The 18509-nt window shown below is 35.4% G+C and overlaps 3 protein-coding genes and 1 long non-coding RNA gene across 5 annotated transcripts; 2 read left to right on the forward strand and 2 right to left on the reverse strand.

Moving 5' to 3' along the window:
* Positions 1-2385: 2385 nt before the first annotated feature.
* LOC105335711 (uncharacterized) lies at positions 2386-7075 on the reverse strand. Its single transcript, XM_020070391.3, has 3 exons — positions 6973-7075; positions 3992-5437; positions 2386-3841 (listed from the first exon to the last, which is right to left on the reverse strand). The coding sequence occupies exons 2-3, from the start codon at positions 5435-5437 to the stop codon at positions 3377-3379; spliced, it is 1911 nt and encodes a 636-aa protein (XP_019925950.3). The 5' UTR covers positions 6973-7075; the 3' UTR covers positions 2386-3376.
* Positions 7076-11434: 4359 nt separating this feature from the next.
* LOC105335712 (uncharacterized) lies at positions 11435-13313 on the forward strand. 2 transcript variants are annotated; one of them, XM_066077122.1, is made up of 4 exons: positions 11435-11684; positions 11832-11955; positions 12849-13066; positions 13156-13313. In XM_066077122.1, exons 1-4 carry the CDS (start codon positions 11636-11638, stop codon positions 13311-13313), a joined length of 549 nt encoding a protein of 182 aa, XP_065933194.1. In that variant the 5' UTR covers positions 11435-11635. The 2 variants fall into 2 exon arrangements, with proteins under 2 accessions (XP_065933194.1, XP_034300638.2); XM_034444747.2 differs by having other exon boundaries at positions 11435-11648.
* A 947-nt stretch (positions 13314-14260) lies between these two features.
* On the forward strand, positions 14261-17922 carry LOC117681015 (receptor-type tyrosine-protein phosphatase F-like). The gene is made up of 5 exons (XM_066077116.1): positions 14261-14398; positions 14505-15021; positions 15166-15377; positions 16046-16228; positions 16314-17922. Exons 2-5 carry the CDS (start codon positions 14730-14732, stop codon positions 17307-17309), a joined length of 1683 nt encoding a protein of 560 aa, XP_065933188.1. The 5' UTR covers positions 14261-14398; positions 14505-14729; the 3' UTR covers positions 17310-17922.
* On the reverse strand, positions 14317-15171 carry LOC136273116 (uncharacterized). Its single transcript, XR_010711303.1, has 3 exons — positions 14957-15171; positions 14753-14862; positions 14317-14435 (listed from the first exon to the last, which is right to left on the reverse strand). It is a non-coding gene; the product is annotated as an uncharacterized lncRNA (long non-coding RNA).
* Positions 17923-18509: the final 587 nt, after the last annotated feature.

Here is an 18509-nt window from a genome sequence, read left to right on the forward strand (position 1 = left end):
ATTACGATCAGCTACTGAATAAACCGAATTGCAATCAGGTACTGATTTAACCGAATTGTACTAATTAATTAAATCCTAATTGCAATCAGCTACTAATTAAACCGAAATATGGCCAGCTACTGATTAAACCGAATTGCGATCAGCTACTGACCATGATTAACCGAATTACGATCAGCTACTGATTAAACCGAATTACGATAAATTACTGATTAAACCGAATTATGATCAGCTACTGATTAAACCGAATAACGATCAGCTACATATTAAACCGAATTACGATCAACTTCTTGTTAAACCGAATAGCAATCAGCTACTGATTAAACCGAATTGCAATCAGCTACTGATTAAACCGGATTACGATCAGCTACTGATTAAACCGAATTGCAATCAGCTACTGATTAAACCGAATGGCAATCAGCTACTGATTAAATGGAATTACGATTAGCTACTGATTAAACCGAATTACGATCAGCTACTGATTAAACCGAATTGCAATCAGCTACTTATTAAATCGAATTACGATCAGCTACTTATTAAACCGAATTACGATTAGCTACTGATTAAACCGAATTACGATCGACGACTGATTAAACCGAATTGCAATCAGCTACTGATTAAACCGAATGGCAATCAGCTACTGATTAAACCGAATTGCAATCAGCTACTGAATAAACCAAATTGCAATCAGCTACTGATTAAATCGAATTACGATCAGCTACTGATTAAACCGAATTACGATCAGCTACTGTTTTAACCGAATTACGATCAGCTACTGAATAAACCGAATTGCAATCTGCTACTGATTAAACCGAATGGCAATCAGCTACTGATTAAAACGATTTACGATCAGCTACTGATTAAACCGAATTACGATCAGCTACTGTTTTAACCGAATTACGATCAGCTACTGAATAAACCGAATTGCAATCTGCTACTTCTTAAACCTAACTGCAATCAGCTACGGATTAAACCGAATTGCAATCAGCTACTGATTAAACCAAATTGCAATCAGCTACTGATTAAATCGAATTACGATCAGCTACTGATTAAACCGAATTACGATCTGCTATCAGCTACTGATTAAACCGAATTGCAATCAGCTACTGATTAAACCAGATTGCGATCAGCTACTGATTAACTGAATTGCTATCAGCTACTGATTAAACCGAACTGCAATCAGCTGCCGGGTAACCCAAATTGCAATTAACTATTAATTAAACCGAATTACGATCAGTTACTGATTAAACCGAATTACGTCAGCTACTGACTAAACCTAATTATGATCAGTCACAGATTTAACCGATTTACGATCAGTTACTTATTATCCGAATTATGATCACACCAGTTTCAATCAATCGGCCTGTGTACGCATTCCTTGAACATTTTAAAACTGCCTTTAAACGCATTATCAATCAGTGTTCAGTTCATTAATTGAGAACGTTTATTTAAGTATATCAAGTGATAATTGTGTGCACCCTTAAATATAGTCTCTAATTTTATACTTTTGAGGTTTGAAATGTCTGGACTATTTCGCGATCGATCAAAACTGTACATACATTGAGAGCAGGGCCCTTCAGACTTCAAAATAGTCGTACATGTACATGTAATTACATACCATGTATGGAAGAATTGGCCGGGGTTTTTTTTTCCTATGTAACGTATTGATCAAAGATAATGATAATTTAATCACATACTTTGTAATAAATATGGATAATAAAAATGAAGGCAAAGAAAGATGTAAATATAAAGGAAAAAGGGAAATGCTTTATTTGATGGTTCGTCATATTCACATGGGCTGTGAAAGAAGCGAGATTGCAGAAAAATTAACAAAACACGACGGTTTTTGGTTTTTTTTCCTGCAATGTCCGCTACCACCATATCTGTATGAACCACAAAAAAGCATCTTTGTATTGTTTAAATCATATAAAATTTTACCCTTTGAAACTCCATGAACTTTCGTTCTCGCAACACATCTCCGGCTGAAAACAGTCTTACAGCTTTTACTGCATATGTCATGTTTATTCGTTCATAAAATTGAGGACAATTTCTTAGAAATTTTGTCCCCAATGTTTGTTGAAGTTTTATTTAATTTATAATTGACATTTCTTTTCGAAAACAAAGCAAAATGGCTCTGTTAAAATTGTCCGTAAAGTTGATGGATTTTAAAACCATCGTTATTTTCCCTATGGGAATATATTACTACGTTATCTTTTAAATTCATTTTTTTTTCTTTGATTACACAAAGTCATCATGGCTGACAAATTAAAAAATGCATGTTTTTTTTCGACATTAAGCTTCAAAGAGTTTCCTTTTTTTTTTTAATTATATATTTTGAAAAACATAAAATAACAAATTCAGACCCAAAATACAACAAATATTGTAATACTCACTCAATATAAATGTATTTCTTACAAACATATCAAAGTTCTCTATTTTAAAACAGAACTACTTGTACATGGAAATTATCCACCGCTTTCTGCGCCGAGTTTCTCAAAGATGACAAACTACAGATTTTAAAATATTATAAAACAAAGAAATCATTTAGAGTCATCCATAACATAGGTGAAAAAATAACATGCATAGACTGACTGGAGAAGTTAGCTACCAGATTGTGTTGTACTGTTGTATGAGTTAGATGGACAATATACTCTCTACCAATAGGTAGCTATAAGTAAAATATTTTAAAAAAAATGTACAACTTAATTTGCAATCCAATAGCTTTATCGTGAACAATTCTTCAATATTTCAACAAAAACCTCTGAACTTATAAAAGATGCATAGATGAATATGAGAGAGCAGATATGCAAATAACTGTATTTCAAAATTCATTGCACAAAAAAAATACTAATTGCATGTGTGTTGGGAAAGTTAAAGATGGATAAGACTTGAATGAAATATATGAGCCTTCGATTGCCAATTAATTCAATGGCATGCATACAACTCATTTCCTTCCCTCATTTTGTATTGACTTTGGTGTTATGATTATTGGACTGCATAGGAAACTTTAAAGTAAATAGTTGTCATATAAAAATTACTCTCTAGAATACATAGTGATTCAAACAAAACACTAAAAATGTCTCATGTCAAAACAAAGATTCAAAGTTTGGAAACCCTGTGATATCCATAACAGTTTATAGACAGATAGATATATGTACATGCATTTACTTCTCTCACAAAAAATTATGTGAAAAAAACAAAAATATGTCCAACTACATGACAAAGGCACATTTTACAAATGTAAGTTCAGAGAAAAGTAAGTACAATCTAAATCATCAAATCTAAAAATGAACAAATTCTTGCACACATAACATAAAAGTACTAGTAAGATATATCCTGAATCAGTTTGTAAGGTGTAACTGAGCGTGGCTGATCCTCTTTATGAGTCGTACAATGGTGGAATGAGTTCGTACTTGTGTGTGGCACCTCCTTCTTCCATGATATGATCAAACAGCTGGGACACACTCCTCTTACGACTTATGATCAGGTACCGCTCACTTCCCGTGCCCCTACTTTGGGTTTTCAGTCCAAGTTTTTGAGAATACTGATGAATGAAGGCCCTCTCCTCTTTGCTAAATTCTGGAGAAAAGGCCAGATCCTCTTGTTTTTCAGACTTTGCATAGTTGTCAATCACTTCCGTGATTTTCTTTTTGAAGTCCACCATAGCCTTGGCATGGTCAGCATGTAATCCAAGTCCTTCTCTGTTCAAAAGAATGTGATTGGTCATCGTCACGGCAACTGGTTCAGCCAATCCTTTGTTTCCTTTTGCTCCTATTCCTCCCCCTGTCCATCCCATTTTTTTTAACAGTCGGCTGCCTATATTATCATCAGATATTGTTTTAACCTAAATGAAAAACAAAAGTTATGTCATTACCAGCTTTAAAACTTCCAATAATGTCATATACATGTAACAGTAGTTCAAAATTATATATGAAAATGCTACTTCCTGTTTGATTTTTGGAATATATTTTGACTTTATAGAATAACTGTGTACCTGTTTTTGAATTTCCCCCATGACTTTATCTCTGCTCACTTCAGACTCACTGGCATCAACAGTCTGTTTGATCTTGATTGTCCAGCAGATCTGTTTCAATCTCTCTAGGGCCTTTTCTGATGCCACTGACTTTGATGAGGCTTTTGTTGTCCCCATATACTCAACCAGATTGTGCCCATCTAAAAGAACTCTGCATCGTGTACCTGACATATCAGGATGAAAATCGTACTCCAATTCAGCGTGATTCATATCAGCACTAGTTTTGAGAACAGATATGGCATTCTGAGTTGTATTTGCTGTCTCAAAGATGATAAATCTAGTTAGATCACCATGTAACTCACTTTCCTTCCTTTTGACAGGCTTGGCTTTGGGGGCTGGTATCTCTTCAACTTCTGTTTTTATGAAGCCAGGATCATTTTCCGGTTCCTCATCAAAGGCCTGAAGTTCCTGCTTTTCGGGATTGACTCTCACTACTTTGATACATTTTCGTGACAATTTCTCCTGTCCAATTTCAAAAGCTTTATTTTTGGCCCCTTTCTTATTTGAATCCTCAGCTGTTGCTATGTCCACATTGTCAATGACAACAGTACAAGTGAATTTATTCTGCCCTTTTATTGAAACATCATTGAACTGAGTATCTATCTTCATTCTGGTTTTCATGGCAACCATATGAAAAATGTCTATGGGAGATCTCTGTGGATGTTTCTTTTTATATGTGGCATAGTGATTAGAAAATGCATGAAACTGATTGTCTATTTCACTTATGAATGAGTTTGTTGGCATTTCAGGACCAACAGCATCTGTTATTTTTTCTTTTTTAACAAAACCTAATCCAGATTTCTGCTTCGGATTCTGAGCTGACAAATGATCAACAACAGGCTGTGGTTGACAACTTGCCATGAATTCTTCTTTCATTAATTTCTGTTTGATACTTTCAGTGGCAACATCTGTACTATGGAAATCTGAACTGGCTTTTACAAAGTGAAAGTTTGGTTTTGCTGTAGTCTTCTTAGCTGCTTCTTGTAAATTTTTAGAGACAGAAGATGGTTTATCAGAACTGGACAAATTTGTAGAAATGGCTGTTTCCTTCTGCTCTTTCGCTGTTTCTGTGTCTGACTGCCTCACAAACTGAACAGTCTCCATCCCCTTCATTCTCTTTGGCAGATTTTCTGCTTTACTGGTACATGGATTTGACCTCTGGGTGTTTAGACTATTGCTCATTTCTTGGATCTGTCCCATAACCAATGCAGGATACCTACATCCATACATCTCAACATTCAAGTAACAGTTAGCAAGGCATACCAGCGATTCCATGTTTACTCTTCTGTAGTTGGCTATCATGAAGTCTCGTCTGAGTTCCCATTCTGTCTGGCTTTCATAAGGACTCCTATATCCTTCCACAATAGAGGATATTTCCTCCTCTGAAGTGTGGGTAGATGTCATCATCTGAAATATGTTGAAGATTCTATATAGAAGAGGAATTATGTAACTTATGGAAAATCATAAAGTATTCAATAATTATGTATATGTGATCTTATTATAATTTTTTTAAGAAGCAACATAAATTCACTCAATACACATATGTTCAAAATAACTCCCTTCTTTTAATTAAAGTTCATGCAATGCAAAATAAGACCAACAGTCAAATGAGTAATCTACAATTTCATGCTAGGTTTATAGCTAGCAGGCATAAAGCGCAGGCAAAGCTTTGCACACTTTCTCAACAATACCTGGGTGATTAGAAAATTCAAATTTTTATTCCCTTTGACATACTAAATTGTCTGTCACCAGAAACATACCCACAATTCTGTGTTAATAACAAAATATCGCTACCAACGTAATGTTCTCATGAGAACAGGTAAAAATGTATTTCAATAATGTCATGCATTAAAAAAGATAAAGAAAACATTCTGCTGATTCTAAAAATTGGTTTGCCACAAGTACCACGTAGTTTTAATCTATTTTCTTGGCAAATTGTTGGAAGCATTATTACTGAAAATGTCAAGTGATGTCTGCTCTACTAACATGACGTCACAATGTCAAGACAGAGCATGTGACCTTTTGGGTATTAATGAACATATAGATAGGCTGATACAACCGTGCACATTTACAGTGAATTTGATATTGAAATTGTGATAGTGTTATTGATTTTGCCCTCCAAATGGCTACACCATAGTACAAAAAATGTTTATACTGGAGTTTAGAATATATTTCACTTTTATTCATTTTATTTTATCATGTTGATGTCAGATACATCATTTGGTAAACCACTTAAAACCAGGCTATAGTTTAGCATTATGAAAAATATATACCTGTGTGCATTAATTTCTTTCAAAGTTATGCACTCGCCCCAACAATCACACTATACATATTTCACCTATTTTTCTAATAATAAATTATTTTACAACAAATACTTCATAAAAAATTGCAAAGCTTTCGAATCAAAATGGTTAAGCTAATATTCCTTAGAGATATATTTTAAAGTAAAATAGGGTAAGAAAATCTTTAGCACATAGAACACCTGTATTCAATTCCGTTTAATAACTTAAACTGACCAGTAGCATTTTAGTGAATATAATGGGCATTTTTGGTGTTATTTTTCTTGTAATAGCAATGGTACATAAAAATCATTCTAGTAATTCTAGTTATCCGCCACATTTAGTTACTAAGGCAATTAAAATATGGGTATGATTTGAAAGCCTGGAGATATTGATAATAGACTATATGCAAGTTCTACCGAATTCCAAACCAGAATCAATAAAATTGAAAAGTACAATCATTAAGCAACATGCTTAACTTGATCGAATTTATATGATTTATGAGGATGTTTGACAAAAGTGAAACTAGATATAAAACTGCATGGAATCATAGTTTCGTTTTAAACAATCAAATTGCGTGCAGGATCGAATTGACCGATGAACTATTTTTCTATGAAGAGATTTCTACTTGTGACTTCAGAGTTCATAGACATTCAAACTTACCAATCTGTTAACGCATCACCAGCACACAAAACTGTAGAAGAACAGTTTATTTTTTTCAGACTTTCTCGCTCGATTTTGTTTTAGAGGAAATCGTGAACGCTGGGAAAACAATGAAACTGACGACGGACAAATAATAAAATTCCGAATTCGATAACATTCGACTCATAACATCTAAACAAATATAAAAATGTTAATAAAAAATGAAAATAAAAAATTGAAACCTGTAATGATTATACTTAAAAAATGATTTTCCATTACTGGGTTATGTTAGATATTCACTAGATTAAAAAAAAGCAAAAATTTTAATATTTAACTTAGACCATACAACCATAACGTTACTGGTGCCAGTACATTTTTTAAATAAATGCACATTTTATCAAGATATTTTTCTCTTATTTATTTATTAATTGTAAATTAAGGTAGTCCTATACTCGGCACTAAATGGGCTCAATCATTAAAAGCTTAGCTTTAAATGATAAATATACATTCTAGCAATACATATACAAAAGAAAATATGTATGTTTACATGCTAGTTTGTTTGTTATCACCTCTCAGACGGGTGTACCCCCTTGCGAAAATAATTGACAATTATGAAATTTGCTAGACGTCCGTTTTTTCTAAAAATAATTACCAATTTTGGGAAATTAGAACTGAACATACAAAATAGAGTATAAATATTTATTTAAGCCATATCTCATCAATAATTTTGCGCAAATTTTTGTAAGTAAGTACGCTTTATGGACCTGATGTATCAAAATAGAATACAAAAAATGCAATGCTAGTATCGCGTTTGGTAATTTTTTTACTATTTTATGGACTCAAACTTAAATTCATGGTGTTTATTCTATAGATTGACATCTTAGAAAAAAGATTTGGTAAAATAAATTATATGTTGACGGATTACTTTTCACGCTATAAGCTCTAAACCAAGTAGACCCTGACGAAAAAATCCGTAAAAATAACATTTTCGTACCGTTTTTTGACTAGATCTGTCAACAATGTTTGATATCATTTAAACATTAAATAATTGACGATTGATTAAATTCGAAATAGCTTCTGTCTCTAAATTTAAACCGGTTTTAATAAAAGAAAAAGAAAAATTCGGGGGGGGGGGGGTCAAAACAAAGAAGATATAAGCATACCTGAGATCCTGGCTAATCAGAAACTTCGTTTTTAGCTCACCTGAACCGAAGGTTCAAGTGAGCTTTTCTGATCACCCGTTGTCCGTCGTCCGTCCGTCCGTCCGTCTGTCTGTCCGTCCGTCTGTAAACTTTTCACATTTTCAACTTCTTCTCAAAAACCACTGGGCCAAATTTAACCAAATTTGGTACAAAGCATCCTTATGGAAAGGGGATTATAAATTGTTAAAATAAAGGGCACAGCCCTTTTCAAAAGGGAGATAATTGCGAAACAGTAAGTATAGGGTGCATGTCTTTAAAAATCTTCTTCTCAAGAACCACTGCACCAGAAATGCCAATATTTACACAAAAGCTTGTATATATAATGAAGATTCTAAATTGTAAAAATCGTGACCCTCGGACCAAAACTGGGGCCCCAGGCGGGGTTCAAAGTTTAACATAGAAATACATAGGAAAATGTTTAAAAAATCTTCTTTTCAAGAACCACTGCACCAGAAATGCCAATATTTACACAAAAGCTTGTATATATAGTGAAGATTCTAAATTGTAAAAATCGTGACTCTCGGACCAAAACTGGGGCCCCAGGCGGGGTTCAAAATTTAACATAGAAATACATAGGAAAATGTTTAAAAAATCTTCTTTTCAAGAACCACTGCACCAGAAATGCCAATATTTACACAAAAGCTTGTATATATAATGAAGATTCTAAATTGTAAAAATCGTGACCCTCGGATCAAAACTGGGGCCCCCGGCGGGGTTCAAAATTTAACATAGAAATACATAGGAAAATGTTTAAAAAATCTTCTTTTCAAGAACCACTGCACCAGAAATGCCAATATTTACACAAAAGCTTGTATATATAGTGAAGATTCTAAATTGTAGAAATCGTGACCCTCGGACCAAAACTGGGGCCCCAGGCGGGGTTCAAAGTTTAACATGGAACTACATATGAAAAATGTTTAAAAATTTTCTTCTCAAGAACCACTTCACCAAAAATGCCAATACATACACAAAAGGTTGTATATATAGTGAAGATTGTAAAAATCGTGACCCCCGAACAAAAAGTGGGGCCCCAGTAGGGGTTTAGATTTTAACATATATAGGAAAATGTTTTAAAATCTTCTTCTCAAGAACTATAGTGCAACTGTTTGGGATATTACTATGCATACATGTACATCCTTAAATAATGTAGATTCAAAAAATTGTAACTCCCGGACAATTTGATGGGCACCAAGAGGGGTTCAAAATTTAAACATTTTAAAAAACATAAAGGAAAAGTTTAAAAATTTTCTTCTCAAGAACTACAATGTTTTAGTTTGTGGAATTTCTATGCATGCATCCTTCGCTTATGTAGATTCCTAATTGGTAAAATCGTGACCCCCGGACCAATACTGGGGCCCCAAGATGGGGTCAAAGTTTATCATAGAAATATAAAGTAACATGTTAAAAAATCTTCTTCTCGAGAACTACAATGCTTCAATATGTAGAAGTACCGGTATATATGGAAAATGTTTAAAAATCTTCTTTTCGAGAACTACAATGCATCAATTTGTCAGATAACTACGTAAGCACCCTCAAATAGTGTAGATTCGAAATTATAAAAGCCGTGACCTCAATCTAATACTGGGGCCCCAAGAGGTGTTCAAAGTTTATCATAGAAATATAGAGGGAAAATGTTGAAAAATCTTTTTCTAGGGAACTATAATGCTTCAGCTTGTGAGATAACTATGCAAGCATCCTTAAATAATGTAGATTCCAAATAATTAAAACTTTAGCACTGGACTAATACTGTGGCCCCAAGAGGGGTTCAAAGTTTAACATAGAAAGATATATTGAAAATGTTTTTAAAAAGTTTTTCTCGAGAACTATAATGCTACAGTTTGTGAGATTACTATGCAAGGATCCTCAAATTGTGTAAACTCTCATGTAGTGGAACCAAGAGTTATCTTTCTTGATGTTCTGTACAGTCTGAGAGTTATTCCTCTTGAAGTGGAACTCTTCTACGTTCAGTTTTTCAGGTTGTGTACGTGCGGTCCCACCGCAGTGCTACACATTTTCATTCCTATGTTACTATTTATGTTGTTCAAGCCAACCATAAACCTCGGACCATAACTGGGTCCCCAGAAAGGGGTTCAATGTTTAAAATAGAAAAAGCATATGCTACGAAATGTAATGTTCCAAGGAACTGCTGTTCAGGTGAGCGATGTGGCCCATGGGCCTCTTGTTCATTTTACTTTAATTAACAGAATCGAGTTTCTCAACATTAATCATTTCTATCTCTCATAGAATACATATATTACCGTTCTAATTGCTTATTATTACCATTGTTTACAACAGCGATGTAGAGCAAAATCAATACCGGGTATCAAAAACGCTTTGTAAAAGTCGAACCAATATTGTAAAATCCGTATTATGACGTAGTGCGATACTCGGACTACTTTAATGTAGAATGGAATGCGTCATATATTTGTTTCTTTTTCAGACGTGTTACATAAACGTATCGATAAATGTTGTGTACTTGCAAAGTGATAATATTTTATACAGTCTAGATCAGTATCATCAGTATACATACATATATAGCGTTTTTCAGCTCAATAGAATATAAAGAAAGGAAAGAAAAATTAACAATTCTTAGTAATGCAGATAATTTGTCGAGTTTGATAAAAAAAATTTCCTCAGTAATTAGTCAAAGATGTAATAAGTTATATGTTTGGTTTTTAATCTGATAGTAGTTTTGTTCTGCTTGTCTTTACATTCACGTGGTCTCTTTGTCTTTCAAAGACCTAAATGAAGTTAATCGACCTTTTCACAAGCCTATTCAAAGTCAAATAGCAGTTATATCTTGTTATTAGTTTCTTTGCACTATAAAATACATAGTTTCTAGAACTTGTGTCCAATCCTTTTTGCATTTAATAGTCAATAAAATATGTTCAACTCAGCTCATAAAATACATGTGTATAATAATTAATTCTTTGAATTTTCATTGGATATTTAGTGTTACAGTGATTTGTTCTTGCCTCACTTCTCCAGTTTGAGAGAGAGAGAGAGAGAGAGAGAGAGAGAGAGAGAGAGAGAGAGAGAGAGAGAGAGAGAGAGAGAGAGAGAGAGAGAGAGAGAGAGAGAGAGAGAGAGAGAGAGAGAGAGAGAGAGAGAGAGAGAGAGAGAGAGAGCCAGTTTGAGAGAGAGAGAGAGAGAGAGAGAGAGAGAGAGAGAGAGAGAGAGAGAGAGAGAGAGAGAGAGAGAGAGAGAGAGTAATTCTTTCATTACACTGCGCTGAATATATACCAATTAAAGTTTTTCTATAGATCAAAAAAGTATAATTGTATATGAAATATAGTTTTAATGTATGATCTAAATATTTTACACGTAACGAGTTTCACAAAATTTCTGGACATGGAACACTTTTAAAATGTCCAATCATCCTATCATATTGGAGTCTTTTGTAGCCTGTCTGGAGGGTCTGTACTGAGAGAACTGCTCACTATCCTGTAACTGTCGAGAAAACACCACGTGTAACGCCGTCAATGGCGACTGCAGGTATGGCTGTCCTTACCGGACTCTCCTGTTCCATCGGTAAGATCTTAAAAAAAAATATACATCCAGCGAAGACACTTCACAAGCCATCTCATAGCATACTTTTTTTTAGCAATATCATGTACCTCTAAATAGTGTGGAATACATTTTGACTCATCGGATGTGACAATTGTTGTCTCCTTTCAGTCTTGCCGACCCTGACCCTGCCTTCAACAGTCTTCACAGGGGAGGAGTGTGGTGGGACAACGATCATGTGGACACGCGGAGACTTCAGTGACCTTGATAGCAGAATAATCCTAGATTCGTACCAGTGTGTAAAATATATTAGTCTTAATTATCCGAAATCCGAGTACATGAATATCATCAGTGTTATATCTCAGAATTTAGATTTGGTTTTTCTGGTACAAATCACTTCTTTCCAGTCCATGAAAATTAACAATATTGACACTAACAATCTTTCAAACATTTTCAACGACTTACATTACAAAATCACAGTGGGGAATTTTTGGGGGTACGCACCCGGTTCCCCCCCCCCCCCCCCCTCCTAAAATTGACAAAATAAAGTTCAATCATAAACTCCTTCTGGCAAAGAAAATGTACAACTTTTTTGGAAACTCTTATGATTTATCTACGGTGTAGTATGAATCGAAGTCTAACCCATTTTAGTTACCCTCTCCTTGGGTTCAAATGTGTCACCCACCTTTGAGTAATTGGTTATACATATGTATTAGCTAGTGATTTTAACGACTCCTCCATGTTTATTATAATACAAGTACATGTAGGCACGGTTATCTTTATTTTAAAATTCATTTACATCGTCCCATTGAGATCAATTTTTTAACCAGATTAAATAATTAACAGCCATTTGTAAGAAAAAAATAAAAGGAAATGTTTCTTATATTTCTGCAAGGCAGAGGGTTTTTATGGGGTTACTGCAGGTCTTAAATTTATAGCTACAAACCTCTAAAAATTGCACAAAAGTCTTAACTTGATGAATACATGTTTCCAATACAAAATTTCTAGAATTCAGGAGCTTCCGGGGACTTAGCCCCCTGAGCCCCCACTAGGACTTTGCCCTGGACCTAATGGGGACCTAAAGGAGACCCAAAGACCCCCTGCATAAAACTGGCGTCCCTCTAACTTCAAATCCTGGCTCCGGTCCTGATCAATCATACTTATATATATTGTTATATTTTATTGCAGAATAGATTACAAGAAAACCAGTGAAATAAAATGGTTTGCACACAAGGAGCTGATCAAATACAACGATTCTGTCGACCAGTATTCCTGGGTGATATCCAATTTGGCTGACGGGGCCGAGATTTTGTTCCATGTCAGGATCCGGGTGTCTGAATATGGCGAAACTTTACCAGAGTACACACTTGGGCCAATATCAGATCCAGTCATTATTCATTGCAACGGTTAGTGCTGTTTGTAAACAATTGAGTGTAATGCTATCTACATAAAGAAACATTACGGTGACTGGTGATGCTTTTTTCATTCTTTTTAGAATTTACTGCAAAGAATACATCGTCATACACAGGGGAAGCAGCATCATATACGACAGCTGGTCCTTTCTTGACATCAACAACAGCAACAGAACAAAAACCAACAGAGTCACAATATATCAACGACAACACAACACCCAATGACTATAACAGCATCTAAGACACTAACAACACAACTCGCGACAACAACTGCAAGACAACGACCTAACACAGTAACAACACAACCAAATACAGCAACAACACAGGTTACAAGAACATCTACAACAACACAAATCAAAACAACAAAAACACTAGCTAACACGATAACACCTTACTTGACAACACAGTCCAGAACAAAAAACCATGCTGTGATGAAAACTGAGCTGACGGCAACAACACAGCTTTCAACGACAACAAAACAGTCTTCAACAGGAACAGCAATTACTACGATTGATGAATTGATGCTTTTAAACGGAGAGTTAGGTACCTGGTCATGGCGTCATGGATTTAGCGATACATTTTACGATTCAGATTAGTATTATTATGATCATCTTTTATTTGGCCTTTGCTTTAAATAGTAATGCTCAAATATACTGCCCAAGTGTATCCAAATTAAGTAAGAAATGCTGGAAATAGATTTTTTAAACTTTGTTAAGTTTTCTTTATGTCATATCCACAATCAGCCTTTTGAAATGTTCAGAAAAACAGATTAAAGCAAAGTGAGCTGTATTTTTTAGAGTTTTATTTTGCTGCAAAAAAACCTGCTAGTATGATAAATCTACATATACATGTAACTTAAACTTTTATGATAAATAAGATCGGAAAAAATCATTAATTTTTGTAAGAGGAAAGATTTCTCTTCTAAGGAATACATACATGTAGCAAATCGATATTTGTACAGGACGACAATAATTCAATTTTGCTCCAATTAAGACCTCTTAACAGCCTTTTCCACAAAAATATGGCTAACAGAAATTTAAAAACCATGATATTTTTCTGTCATTTTAGTAGAAAGTAACATTTTCTTTAAAAAAAAATTCAACATGAAAATTGCAGCTCATATTGCTTTAAATATGTCCTGTTATATTGATACAGAGCTGATGACACATAACCTGTCTGTCAGGCAGGAACCACAACTCCGCTCTTTGTTCATCACGTGGCAGTTGGACGACAGATGAAGTCGAGGGCTCTCTTCTTTGGAATGATCGGGATCGGGGATTGCTATGTCCGTCCGGTTATAGACTGTACATTCTACCCCCTTTCAATGCAAGTAGCCGGGTTTATATTTCTGTCGATTGGGAAACTGAAATAAAAATATACGTTTTCAATTTTTAAAAAATATCTTATGTGGTTTATGCAAAATTTCTTACAGGTATACAAGACATATCTGGATTCCTGGTAGGGTAAACTGGCGGATCTACAACATTCGGATTGAGTACTACATGTATAAGGTCACCTGTAATGGTTATATACCATATGCAGAGCTGACCTTTACTGCGCATGGTTGATATTAAATAAGTTTTGATAAACAATAAGATAGTTTCAAAATAATTGATAAAATCTGTATTTTGAAAATGATATTTTCTCTTAAGAACCAATGGAATCTGCTGGAAACGTCACCATTAGTTCGATTACATCGACTTCCGTTCACATCAAATGGATCATTCCCAAGTGCGTGGATAGAGGAAGTGACATCTTATCTTACTCGTGCACACTTTCTGAGATAAACACTGCAAATAAAATTAAATTAGAGACACAATTTAATTTTAAATTAATTCAAATCGGTCGTCTAAAGCCATTCACAAATTACTCAACAGTTGTTACCATTACAAATGATATTGGATCAGGACCTTCCAGTTCTCCAATAGCTTTCCGAACGTTGGAGGATGGTAAAATTCCTTATCATCATCATCATCATCATCATCATCATCATCATCATCATCTTATTCAATGAAAGATATTCTATGCATACCATATCAAACTTATTGATACATGTACATGTATTACCATGACAATTATAAAATTTGATATAGTTCCAGGTCCACAGACTATTATCAAGATGACACCCCTGCTAAACACCGCCATTGTCGTTGCCTTTGCCCCTCCAATTGATGCAAATGAATTGATTACGAAATACAGGCTGTCCGTGGAGGAGGAAATGACATCATACCAAATAGAAACCGACACTGACGTCACATCTGCGACCATCAAGGACCTTTCCGCCTACATCTCATATCATATCAAGGTACAATGTAGCTGCAGGTCTGTAGCTCCCGGTCTGAAAAAATTCAGATGGACGACCTGGGAGCTACGATGTCTCCCATAGTAAAAATCTGCAATTTACGGCGCACAAAAATCTGCGCTAGTTTGGGACTGATTAATCTTATTTCCGAACACATTCTGTAAAAATATTTGATTTCAAATAATTCCTCGGACATTTTACTACAGATATTGTCACTTTACTTGCCTCTGATATTCTTTTAAACACCATCACCAGTCCCGTAAAGTAAAGTGGTGCAGTTTATTTACATGAAAACATATTTCATTTTCAGAGGTCTGTTAGCGTGTTTCGGGGAAAGTCTGCAGCAAGGAAAGAGACGATATCAGTAGGAAATTGAATGAAGAATTTAATGGTACTTATTTTTTTCACTGAATTTGTGTGTAAATAAGGTTAATGAGTCCCAAACTAGCGCAGATTTTTGTGCGCAGTAAATTGCAGATATTTACTATGGGAGGCACTGTAGCTCCCAGGTCGTCCATCCGAATTTTTTCAGACCGGGAGCTACAGTCCTGCAGCTAGGTACAGTGGTCCCAGGAACTTTGATAATACATCTATCAATTGGTGTATTTTTGGATAATATAAAAAAGGATGAAGTTTAATATAAATAAAAAATGTTAAATTTCACTTTACAGGTCAAAGCGAGAACAAGCATCGGCTGGGGGGCCTGCAGTAGCGTTAGAACAGTCAGGTCCTTAGAAGATGTACATGTACCTGAAAGTCCAGAAAACTTTACAGTAATATTTCAAGACGAGACAACAATAGGACTGCAATGGATCTCTCCTAGTTTTACCACAGGGATAATTCACGGATACAAGGTTTAACACACGTTCTATAGTAGGAATAAGTAGTATGAAGTTATTCTCATTTTCCCTCATTTATTCAAGATTTAATTCTTTCCAGCTGTCCTATCACAGAGATACCGAGGATTCTGAGATGATTGTGATTTACAGATCTCACTCCACCCTCAGTCAGGTTAATGTCACGGACTTGGATTCCGGGGAATACTATCACTTCCGGGTACAGGCTCGATCTGGTGCTGGGTACGGTCCCAGTGTCAACCAAAGTTCCTTCACACTTCCGGCTAGACCTGCAAAACCAACAGTGCCTAATATTATATCGTATACATGTAGCAATCAGCGACTCACATTGAAGCTGTTTCCTAATATCGTGGATGAAAAACACTTTTATATGGCAAGAGTTTATGCTGATGATGTTAGTCTTCCAAAGGCGAAAATTCAGGAAGAGGAAAACGAGCCAACTGGAACTGTTATTCTTATTATGGATAAAACTGACATCATACAAAATGTTATTTTTATTCTGGAAGATAATTCCATCAAGCTTGGCATTCACAATCCAGAGCTTCATTACAATCATACTTACGTCTTCTATATGGAAATTGTCACTAAATTTGAAAATATTATCCAATTCAGTTTTGTCAAGCACCCGAAATGTTTTACTATAGATTTGATGAACACTCCTGTAGAAGGTTCTTCAGACGATGAGAATGGTTCGGATCTCTATGGCATTGCCGTTGGATTTGTATTTGGGATCATCTTTATTCTTGCCGCAGCTTTGATTTGCATTGCAACAAAAAGATCGGGCAAAGGTACATGCACTAGTACTACTACGACAAAACCGAAATACAAAGGAAACAGGGAGACAAATTTTTGGCCGATAAATGGAAATCTCGGTACATCAAATTCGATGCAGTCAACAGATTTCAGGCAAAATCAAGATTTAGGGAACAATTCGAATGTTATGAACACTTTTCCTCTAATAAAACTAACCAATAAAAATATCAATCGCTCGACATCTTTTCAAAGAACACATTTCAAAAATGATCGTCGACAAAACACAAATAGAGGAAACATTAAAAGGTCTCTGACACCGAAATGAACCTGAAAAATAACCATTACCGAGCGTATGACGTCACCATATCAAAACCAAGCACTGCAAATGCTCAAAAGGCACAAACATGGCAAACTAAGAACAATATTGTAAATACTAGTAATGAGGACATTATTGAAACGGCCCCTCCTCAGCCTCCCCGCCACCGGCTTCGTAAAAGCAATACTGGTAGTAAATTTGAGGGGTCCCCAATCACAAGCTCTGCCTTGAGTCTTACGATCATTCCCGAGTCGTTTTGAAACCCGAAGGGCCGGATGATTATATTAACGCAAGTTATATCAAAGACCGAATTATAGACGGATTCCCTCGGTATATTGTAGCTCAAACGCCACAGGATGAAGTACAAGTATCTGCCATGAAATTCTGGAACATGGTTCTGCAAGAACGGACAAGAGTCATTGTCAAGTTGTCCCAACAACCAGCCAGTTTCCCGTCCGAGATCACGCGGACTTCCGGTCTGGTCACTGAGAGATTCCACCTCATTCCGAGGATATATCTCGTCCGTTATATGAGGCTCACTAACGCATTGGACCATACTTCTCGAGGGGTTTACATCGTCCACGATTTAATGTGGTCTAATGACGACCGCTTTTACTTACCTCATGACACAAAAGAGTTCATCTCTTTGCGGGATGTTGTCCGGAAGTGCTCGGGCACCTGCCCGGTGATGTCCAGTGTAGTCAGGAGGACGGGAGAAGTGGGGTGTTTATATCTGTCGACGCCCTCCTATTGGAGTATGAAAAACAGCGGGAAGTGAACATTTTCTCCTTCGTAAGAAACATGTTTAAAGACAGTATGGCATGATCAAAACAATTTGACAGTATCGATTCATTTACGAAGCGCTCCTGAAGGCGAATTCACAAAGTTAATTTTATTGGTAAAGATTGCTACAGTAACCAGCACTGTTGATGCACATGCACATGTACAATGTATGCGTGTAGTTTGAATTCATCTGTAAAATATTGTTTTAATGAGTTTTGTTGGGTTTTTTTTAAATGTATTTTTTTAGTTTTCTTGAAATATGAGCAATAATAAAGATTTTGTTGTCTGGGGCAGTAACGTACTGTATATTGAATGAGAGTTATCTTTCCTCGTGTACAACTTAGAACCATACACGTACCAAGGTTAAAGTCCCAGAATAAGGTTTTTTTTAAATTCTCGGTGACTGAAACTTATAGTAAAGCAATC

This window comes from Magallana gigas, chromosome 2, assembly GCF_963853765.1.
Source record: "Magallana gigas chromosome 2, xbMagGiga1.1, whole genome shotgun sequence".
Taxonomy (NCBI): domain Eukaryota; kingdom Metazoa; phylum Mollusca; class Bivalvia; order Ostreida; family Ostreidae; genus Magallana; species Magallana gigas.